Below are 11,259 nucleotides of genomic sequence, written 5' to 3'. Positions count from 1 at the left end.
CCCAGTACTGGAAAACACCCCTACACACTCACACACACTGATACACTACGGCCAATTTAGTTTATCAATTCCCCTATGGGAATTGAAACCCACCTCACAGTGTTTATTACTGAGCTACCGTATCACCCATTTTATTCATTCATTCATTTATTTATTTATTTATTTATTTATTTATTTGTGTGTTTATTTATTTATTTATTTATTTATTTATTTATTTATTTATTTATTTATTTATTTATTTATTCATTTATTCATTTATTTATTTATTTATTTATTTATTCATTTATTCATTTATTTATTTATTTATTTACAATTTGGCAAGAAAGAACAGATGAAAGAAACTGCTAAAAGATCATTTTAAGGAGTTTTGAAAATCTGGAAAGAAAGAAATTAAAAATCAAATCAAACAAAATGAAATAAAATAAAATAAAATAAAGTAAAAAAGAAGCAGAATAAGTTTTTGTTTCTGTGTTGAGAAGCACATGAAGTCCTCTTTGTGTTGATATCATAAATGCTTAGAAAAGGGCAAGCACTAGAGAGTTATTATCAGTGTCTGTTATCATAAACACCGGCTAAAAATAATTCCCAAACACTACAACTATGCAAAAAGGGCCCTAGATGGTGAATTCAACCAGACATCCATGCTTTTATACCATGAGATGACTTTTTTCCCTGCTGCAATTCGTCAGGCCGTGGTAAACAGAAAGAGCACTATGAGATACCGCGGTAAATCTGGCAGATTAAAACACCATTAACAGCATCAGATTAGCGCTTATCCAATTTAAATGAGGGATTAATGAGCCACACACACTAAATACTGCTTGAAAAGACTCTGCAATGGCTTCCTGGTTTCTTTTAGGGTTGCTTCTTAGTTAACTGCAGACCGAACACAAACTTAATGATTCAATATAACTGGATTTGTTGGTTTTAACCGTTAAGTCTGTGTGCTAATTACTAAATCTAAACATTTTCTTGTCGGCTTAGTCCCTTTATTAATCCGGGGTCGCCACAGCGGAATGAACCGCCAACTTATCCAGCAAGTTTTTACGCAGCGGATGCCCTTCCAGCCACAACCCATCTCTGGGAAACATCCACACACACATACTCATACACTACGGACAATTTAGCCTACCCAATTCACCTGTACTGCATGTCTTTGGACTGTGGGGGAAACCGGAGCACCCAAAGAAAACCCCACGTGAAGGCAGGGAGAACATGCAAACTCCACACAGAAATGTCAACTGAGCCAAGGTTCGAACCAGCGACCCAGTGACCTTCTTGCTGTGAGGCGACAGCACTACCTACTGCGCCACTGCCTCACCTCTAAATCTAAACAATAGATTTTTTCTCTCAAATACTCTTTAAAAAAGGACAAAAACTAAAATATATACATACAAAAATCTATAAAAATAAACAAATGTGACTAAAATGTGCCTTTATTGTGGATTGTTATTATAATTACTGTTTATTTATTTAATTTTGAAGGAAGTAAAATGTACACATGTAGTTTCGAACACCAGATGCACGTAGAACTGTCCAGTTTTGTCTTGAAACCACCTCCTGAAGTGCTCTGAATGATTTATATCTACCACAAATGCATTTCAGAGGGCATTTACACCTGTCCAAATCATGATCAGACGGGGATCTGATCTGGAAAAAAATGCATAAAGTGATCAGATGTAAACAGCCCCTAAATCTGCATTAGTGAGCTGCTGAATAGACATCATGATTATTGCACAGACGTGTCTTAGGTTGGCCACAAAAACATGCTTCATTTTGCATTTACTACTGTTTTTATTGTGGCCAGACTAAGGCACACCTGTGCAATAATCAGTTACCATGGTTTTACTTTAAATGCTGTAGTAAAAGCACTTAATTTGTAATCACCAGTTTTACATCAAATGCCGTACTAAAATCATACTTTATTTGGTAGGTACTATGGTTTTACTTCAAATCCCATAGTAAAAGTATGGCTAATTTTGTACTGACTACAGTTTTACTTCAAATGCTGTAGTAAAACCATGCTTTATTTTGTAATTACTACAGTTTTACTTCAAATGGCTTCAAATTAAATAAACTATGCTTCTATACTAACCAATTAGTATGCTTTTACTTTAAATGACATAGTAAAACCATGGTCAATTTTAAAGTTACTATGATTTAATTCAAATGCAATGGTAAAACTATAATACATTTTGTAGTTACTACAGTTTCACTTCAAATGCCAAAGTAAAACCATGCTTTATTTGGTAGTTACTAGGGTTTTACTTCAAATACAACGCTTCATTATATAGTTACTATGGTTTAAATTCAAATTTTGTAGTAAAACCATACTTCATTTCGCAGTTACTGCAATTTTACTTTAAATTTCGTAGTAAAACGATGCTTTATTTTGTAGTTATTACAGTTTTACTTCAAATGCTATAGTAAAACTATGCTTTATTTTCAGTAGTTACTATGGTTTTACTTTAAATGACGTAGTAAAACCATGGTCAATTTTAAAGTTACTATGATTTCATTCAAATGCAATGGTAAAACTATGGTAAATTTTGTAGTTACCACAGTTTCACTTCAAATGCTGTAGTAAAACCATGCTTTATTTGGTAGTTACTAGGGTTTTACTTCAAATACTACGCTTCATTATATAGTTACTATGGTTTAAATTTAAATTTTGTAGTAAAACCATACTTCACTTCGCAGTTACTGCAATTTTACTTCAAATTTCGTAGTAGAACGATGCTTTATTTTGTAGTTATTACAGTTTTACTTCAAATGCTGTAGTAAAACTATGCTTCATTTTCAGTAGTTACTATGGTTTTACTTTAAATGACGTAGTAAAACCATGGTCAATTTTAAAGTTACTATGATTTAATTCAAATGCAATGGTAAAACTATGGTCAATTTTGTAGTTACTACAGTTTCACTTCAAATGCCAAAGTAAAACCATGCTTTATTTGGTAGTTACTAGGGTTTTACTTCAAATACTACGCTTCATTATATAGTTACTATGGTTTAAATTCAAATTTTGTAGTAAAACCATACTTCACTTCGCAGTTACTACAGTTTTACTTCAAATGTCGTAGTACAACGATGCTTTATTTTGTAGTTATTACAGTTTTACTTCAAATGCTGTAGTAAAACTAGGCTTTATTTTCAGTAGTTACTATGGTTTTACTTTAAATGACGTAGTAAAACCATGGTCAATTTTAAAGTTACTATGATTTAATTCAAATGCAATGGTAAAACTATGGTAAATTTTGTAGTTACTACAGTTTCACTTCAAATGCCGTAGTAAAACCATGCTTTATTTGGTAGTTACTAGGGTTTTACTTTAAATACTACGCTTCATTATATAGTTACTATGGTTTAAATTCAAATTTTGTAGTAAAACCATACTTCATTTTGCAGCTACTACAGTTTTACTTCAGATGTCGTAGTACAACGATGCTTTATTTTGTAGTTATTACAGTTTTACTTTAAATGACGTAGTAAAACCATGGTCAATTTTAAAGTTCCTATGATTTAATTCAAATGCAACGGTAAAACTATGGTAAATTTTGTAGTTACCCCAGTTTCACTTCAAATGCCTTAGTAAAACCATGCTTCATTTGCTAGTTACAAGGGTTTTACTTTAAATTCTGTAGTTTAACCATGTTTCATTTAGTAGTTACTACAGTTTTACTTCAAATGCCATAGTTAGACCATACTTCATTTGGTAGTGACCATGGTTTTACTTTAAATCCCATAGTAAAACCATGCTTCATTTCCGTAGTTACATAGTTACTATGCTTTTACTTCAAAAAAATGTAAGCATCAAATCATGTTACTACTAATTAATACTAAGTTATCCTGTATCTACTGTGAATCTTTTAAACAAACATAATCAATCACAGCTCATATGACACCCAGGAATGTTTTCACAGTCTTTTATAAAGTGTAATGGTCTTGCTAATGAAGGTTTTAGTGCTCGGGCGAGCGCACTGATCCAGCCCTCATCACAGTTTTTGTCCTTGAGGACTATCGAGCGTCCGGCGTGTCCTGAAATTCATTTGCCTTCAGGCTTTTCTGAGGGTCAGATGAGGGTCAAAACTTGCCAGCGCAGGTCAATAGTGGACAATATTCACTTGGCATCAAATACAAAGATTTGATTAGAGCAATAAAACTCAAATGCATGATACTTTCAGGATTGTTTTGCACAGATTGCAAGTAATTTTGCATGTACATGTGCGTCTGCATTAGAGTAGTTTTTTTTTTTTTTGGTATTGCATAGACAAAAATGTAAATAAATAAACTAAATGTGCATTTAAATGCATTTTAATTCTAATATTTCCCAAATGATGTTTAACAGATTCAGGAATTGTTCATAGTATTTCCTATAATATTTTTTCTTCTGAATTAAGTCTTATTTGTTTTATTTCGGCTGAAATTAAACCAGTTTTTATTTTTTTTAAAGCCATTTTATGGCCAATATTATTAGCCCCCTTTAGAAATATAAATACATTTGTCTAATTATCCAAAGAACAAACTATTATGTTTAGAAATGCATTGAAAAATATGTTGATTAGGGGGAAAAAATGACATAATTAACATTAAATAAGGCTAATAGTTCTGTTTTTGACTATATATATGCATGTATAATCTATGTTCTACTCTAAAATATGTGGTTGGAAATAAATGGTATTTGTTTGTGTATTATAAGAAGGGTTTGTTAGCCTTAATGTTTAATAACAACACTCATAAAGCATCACTTATACTAATATCTATATTAAAGACCATAAGTTAACTTAATACTAGTTAACTATAAACAAGAATGTGTTTAATGTACGATAATTACCAAATAATGATCAATATATGTTGCACTGCAAGTAAATAATGTTACCTAAAACATTTGCCTAGGCTAAGTCTCTAATAACAAAGTGAAGTGCATTAGCGAATAAGATGTGTGGGCTGAAGCGACAAGCACAGAACAAACGTTTAAAAAGGTGTCCATCTGAATATTACAGATCTTTATTTGCATTACAAAACAAAAAGTTGTGCATTCCAAGACGTCAACATACAAAAAAAACAAAAAATACACTGCATGACTTTAAAGCATTTGAGCAAGTCAACCAAGGTCACAAGAGATGTTACAAGAGCGAGTCTCTGTTAGGTGTCACTCAAACTCTTAGCCCCGCCCCTCTCTCCACTCCTCAAGCAGTGAAACTGGTGAAGCTCATCCATATCAGCAAAACTTCAGCCGAATACCAGCGGTGCGCTTACAAAAAGAGGAGTACGTGGGCACACAAACAAAGGGCTTGTACGGACGTCTGCATTTTTTTCTTTTTTTTTTTTTTTTTGGTTGGTTGTCCAATCACAATGCGACTTAGGTCATATTTATCCGTTAAAAGTTAAACAGCGAAAAGACGTGAAAAAGAAGGCAATGTGGAATGTACAGTGCATAGAAGTGTGTTGAGCAGGCTTCATGATGAACCCGCCTGCTTCTCCTGTTCGATGGCTGGAAGGAAAAAGAAGAAGTGTTAGTTTCGCATTAGGGTTCCGTCAATGCATGCATGCATGCCTTTTTTTTTTTAAATAAATGCATGTATTTTTGTTGTCTAATGAAGTAAAAGTCTTACTTTCTTTTGATGGCAGGGGATTTTTCTCCTGAGTTTCTGTTTTCTTCAGCTTGGTCTTGTCAAAGCTGGTCACCTCCTCGAGATTTGGCTTGTCAGACATGTTTGCAGTAGGTCTGAAAAAGGAAATGACAGGAAATGCTCGCTGTTAAGGATGACACGCACACAAAGAGACATTTGCATGCAGACAGAGAGACAAACATCCATTATTAATATTCACATCAGTGATATCACAAGACAATAGGGCATTTCCTAGTGAACAAACCTTTGTTTGTTTAATCTGAAAAAAATTGCATGCTAATGCATTGATAAAACACTAAAAAATAACCTAAATGTGTGCTAAAAAGCATTAAAGATCGAAATCTGAAAGCTCAGCTCCCTCTGCTTTGTGTTTTATGCAATAACTGTGGTGAAAAAAGGGCTGCTGTTGCATCACAGTCTTCAGTGTGTTTTATGAAACCACCGCCCTTTCCTGCTCATTCTCTCCCATTTCACCTCATATCTCCGTTTCTATCAGGAAAATCCGCCTTTCGGCTCTTCCAGTAATCTGAGCACATTTTCCCCCAAGATTTGCGCATTATTTGGCGCTGAACAGGCGGAGGCTTTATTCATTCCTGAACAAAGAAACTACACGCATCTATTGTCTCCGACACACATACCCTCACAATCGCATTTTTACACACGATACTTTTCAATTTTACGTCATAACAACCTCTGATGCACTTTGTATGATGATTAAATACGTTTATAATATTACAACTGTGTCTACTTTTTTAAAAAAATACGCGTTTAAAAACACAATTATCCCTACGTTAGAGACTATCCGAGTGTAAAAACGAAAAATGCATGACACAATTCAACATGTACGCATTTTACTCGCAATAAAATCAAAGTGGTGGTTACCAGAGTTGTGTCTGTAGTTGAAGTGTGTGTTCTCCTCCAGCGGATGCAGCAGTGTGAGCTACAGCGCGCACACGGCATATATATAAGGCGCGATATGCAAATCACGTGACTGACGTCACCGGACCGTTATTTCAGCGCTAGTCAGTCGATTCCGCGCGGAATGAGACAAATGAAAAACTCGATGAGGAGATTAAACATTATAAACACAAAAACACTGTAAATGTGCAGGTATTTGAGCGTTTTTCACTGTGAATCTGCTTAGACTGAAGTAAACGCCCTCTGAGAGCCGCGATGATGCAAGACGCCAGCGACACCTGCCGGACAGCAGCGACAGCACACAGAGTATAATAATAATAATATAATATACTCACAGCATATAGTGCAATTATTAGTCATTTATAGAAAATACTGTGGTATTTTTGAACTATACTGCAGTAAATTACTTGAATTGATTTGTTGTGGCGATTATATAGTTAATATAGTAACACAGCAACTATAGTGATATAAACAAATGAGCCAATACTGTAGTTTTATACAAATAAATGGTGTATTATATTACAATACACCACAGTTTACTGTAGTAAAATATAATGTATAATACAGTATTTATTATCAGTTCATTATATTTGACACTGCAGTATGCTGGACAAATTGTAACAATACGTACAGCATAATACACTTTACTATAGTATTTACTTTAAATTATATAGTTTTTTATTCTCTTATTAATTTATAGAACTGTATTTAAAAATAACCTATTTTATTATGTATTCGCAACAAATGAGTTCTTAAAAATTAATATAACTTTCTAACTACAATATATATATATATAATTCATCATGTTATTTACATATTTTTTGTACATTTTTGCTTCATTCTATTGTTCTCATATGAATATGGGGTTGCCACAGCGGAATGAACCACCAACTATTTCAGCATATGTTTTATGCAGCGGATGTCCTTCCAGCTGCAACCTAGTACTGGGAAATATCCATACACACTCATTTAAGCTCATACAATACAGCCAATTTTGTTAATCAATTCCCTTATAGTGCATGTGTTTGGACTGGGGAAACAGGGAAAATTTATTAATTAATCAAAATAAAAAAAATGTAAAATGTAAAAATTGTAAATAATAATAGTTATGTTTATTTATTTATATTTTTATTTATATATTGTTTATGAGACAGAAAATATAAAAAATTTTGTCAGATGCAAATGTAAAAATACTTTTCAGGATTTACAAAAAAATAGTTAAAGAGATAAATAAATAATAAAAACAAATAAAACTATATAATTAATTAAAATAAATAAATCAATTATTAATTACAATAAAAACATGAAAAAACAATGATTTTATTTATTTGTTGTTTAAACAAAATTTTAATATACTTTTCAGCATTTACAAAAAAGATAAATAAATAAAAATAAATAAATAAATAAATATATAAAATGCATATTTTTAATAACAAAAAATGAATCTATTAAAATACAAATATAAAAACAAAAATAATGAAAAATAATTTTCATTTAAATTTATTTATGTATTTTATTAATTAATTTCATTTATTTATTTATTTTATTTTTATTTTTTTATTATTTGTTTATTGTCCAAAACAATTTATTGTTTAAAACAGAAAATATTCAGATTTTTGTCAAAAGCAAATGTAAAACATGCTAAATACTTTTCAGGATTTCCAAAAAAATAGATAAATAAATTATAAAAAATAATAATTTAAATTTTTTTTGTATATTTTTGCTTCATTCTATTGTTCTCATTCATTCATTCATTTTCTTTTTGGCTTAGTCCCTTTATAAATATGGGGTTGCCGCACCAGAATGAACCGCCAACTATTCCAGCATATGTTTTATGCAGCGGATGCTCTTCCAGCTGCAACCCATCACTGGGAAATATCCATACACACTCATTCACACTCATACACTACGACCAGTTTAGTTGATCAGTTCCCCTATAGCACATGTGTTTGGACTGTGGGGAAAACCGGAGGACCCAGAGGAAACCCACGCCAACATGGGGGGAACATGCAAACTCCACACAGAAACACCAACTGACCCAGCCGGGACTCGAACCAGTGACCTTCTACTGTTCTCATGTCACTTTATAAATATGGAGTGTGATGTTTTTACAAAATATGTACAAAAAGTGCTGAGTTTAACACCAAACATGAATATAATGATGTAAGATATAAAACACTAAAGGCTCTATTTAAGCCAGGCTGGAACAGGAAGTGTGTTTGTGTGATCACTTTCTGTCGGCTGCCTTGCACAATACGTTGCTTTTAAAAATAATTTTGTAATGAAAAACAGGAATCAGAAGCTCCTTGTGAAACTTGTGTGTGTGTGTGTGTGTATATATGTATGTGTGTTAGTGATATTTTAATAAACAATTTATTTTATTATAATAATAATAATAATAAAATTTGTATAGTTTTTTAGGAGATTTATAGAGCAAGGTCAGCTCAGCAAGATCAGAATATCTAAAAATCTAGCTGAAAGTTTATTTATTTATTTATTTATTGTTTAAAGCAAATGCTGAACATATTTAGATTTTTTTGTCAGAAGCACATGGGAAAATGCAAAATAATTTTCAGGATTTACAAAAAGATAGATAAATAGCTACTCAAGTAAATACAAACAAATACATAAAAATAATTAATAATTAATTTAAAAAATAAAATAAAATTAACCAATAATTTCGCGTATATATATATATATATATATATATATATATATATATATACACACACACACACACACACACACACACACACACACACACACACACACACACACACACACACACATATATATATATATATATATATATATATATATATATATATATATATATATATATATATATATATAATTTATTTATTGTTTTAAGCACATGCAGGAAATATTCAAATTTTTCCCAAAAGCAAATGTAAAATTGCAAAGTACTCTTTTAGAATTTACAATAAATAAATAAACAAATAAATAAATAAATAAATACATTAAAAAATAAATAAATAAATTATATATATATATATATATATATATATATATATATATATATATATATATATATATATATATATATATATATAATTGATTAATATAGTATTTTTAATAATTAATTAATTAATTAATTATTTTATTAATACATTTATTTATTGCTTCATAAATGTATTGCTTCATTATTTATTTATTGCTTTACAGTTATTTATTGCTTTGCAAAAAATGTTCAGATGTAAAAATGCAAAATAGAAAAGAAAATATATAGAATAAATAAAATGATAAATAAATAAAGAAATGAAAAACAAAGAAATACAAAATAAGAAAAACATAGATAAATAAATGTTAAATAAATTACATAATGAACTATATAATTAATTAAAAAAATGTAAAAATAAAAAATTGTATATTTATTTGTTTACTTATAAATTGTTTAAAACACAGGAAATATTCAGATTTTTGCCAGAAGCAAATGTAAAAATGCAAAACACTTTTCAGGATTTACAAAAAAAATAGATAGAGAGAAAAATTTATAATATTGAAAAAAGAAATTAAAAAAAAGTATGGATTAATATAAAAAATACATTTATTATTTAAGATAAAAATATGAAAAAAATTAAAAGATGATTTTATTTATCTATTTATTTATTGTTTAAAACACAATTTATTATTTTTTTTATTCACGTGAATGCAGGGAGAGTATGCAAACTCCAAACAGAAACACCAACTGACCCAGCCAAGGCTCGAACCAGCAACCTTCTTGATGTGAGGTGACAGCACTACCTACTGCGCCACTGCTTCACCCAAAAGAAAATGTTAAAATGCAAAATACTTTTCAGGATTTACAAAAAAGATAAATAAAATATTTAAAAAATTAAATATATATAAAAAAAATAAATAAATAAATAAAATTAATCAATTAAAATACAAATATAAAAATAATTAAAATAATGATTTTATTTATTTATTGATTGTTTACAAAAATTATTGTTTAAATCAGACAATATTTAGATTTTTGTCAGAAGCATATGTAAATGCAAAATACTTTTCATGATTTACAAAATATATATATATATATATATTATATATATGAGAGGTTTGCACCTGACTGTATATGTTTCATATTGTTTATGAACCCAGATTAGGCCTAAATGTATGTTTTGGGTAAAATCTGTAATTGGTAACATTTCTTAAATAGTACTAATAATTCCTTACATTTACATCGCTCTTTTCTAGACACTCAAAGTGTTTTACACAATGGGGGAATCTCCTCATCCACCACCAGTGTGCAACATCCACCAGGCTGAAGCGAAGGCAGCCATACTGCTCCAGACCACACACCAGCTGATTGGTGGAGAGGAGACAGAGTGATGAAGCCAATTATGATATAGGGGTGGTTAGGAGGCCATGATGGACAGATGCCAGTAGGCAGATTGAACCTCTACTCTTTTTTTGAAGGACATCCTGGGATTTTTAACGACCACAGAGAGTCTGGACCTCAGTTTAACGTCTTATCCGAAAGACAAAGCTCACTGAGCAGTATAGAGTCCCCGTCACTATACTGGGGCATTAGGATCCACACAGACCGCAGTTAAGCGCCACCTGCTGGACTCACTAACACCACTTCCAGCAGCAACCTAGTTCAGGGTTTTAGACATTTGCTGCGTTTAAAGCGTAGCATTGATTACATTGAAACATAAATATTCAGCTTACCTGATTCAGTGTG

General features: G+C 30.8%; 1 protein-coding gene across 1 annotated transcript; it reads right to left on the bottom strand.

Moving 5' to 3' along the window:
• Positions 1-4,973: 4,973 nt before the first annotated feature.
• Positions 4,974-6,559, bottom strand: tmsb4x (thymosin beta 4 X-linked). The gene is given in 3 exon segments (NM_001130697.1): positions 4,974-5,494; positions 5,616-5,728; positions 6,516-6,559. Coding segments are annotated over 2 exon segments (135 nt in total). The 5' UTR covers positions 5,716-5,728; positions 6,516-6,559; the 3' UTR covers positions 4,974-5,459.
• Between the last annotated feature and the right edge of the window lie 4,700 nt (positions 6,560-11,259).

This window comes from Danio rerio, chromosome 9 (genome assembly GCF_052040795.2).
Source record: "Danio rerio strain M-AB ecotype USA chromosome 9, GRCz13ab, whole genome shotgun sequence".
In the NCBI taxonomy this organism is placed as follows: Eukaryota; Metazoa; Chordata; class Actinopteri; order Cypriniformes; family Danionidae; genus Danio; species Danio rerio.
The sequence above is the reverse complement of the archived record's forward strand: the minus strand, read 5'-3'. Positions and strand labels throughout refer to the sequence as shown.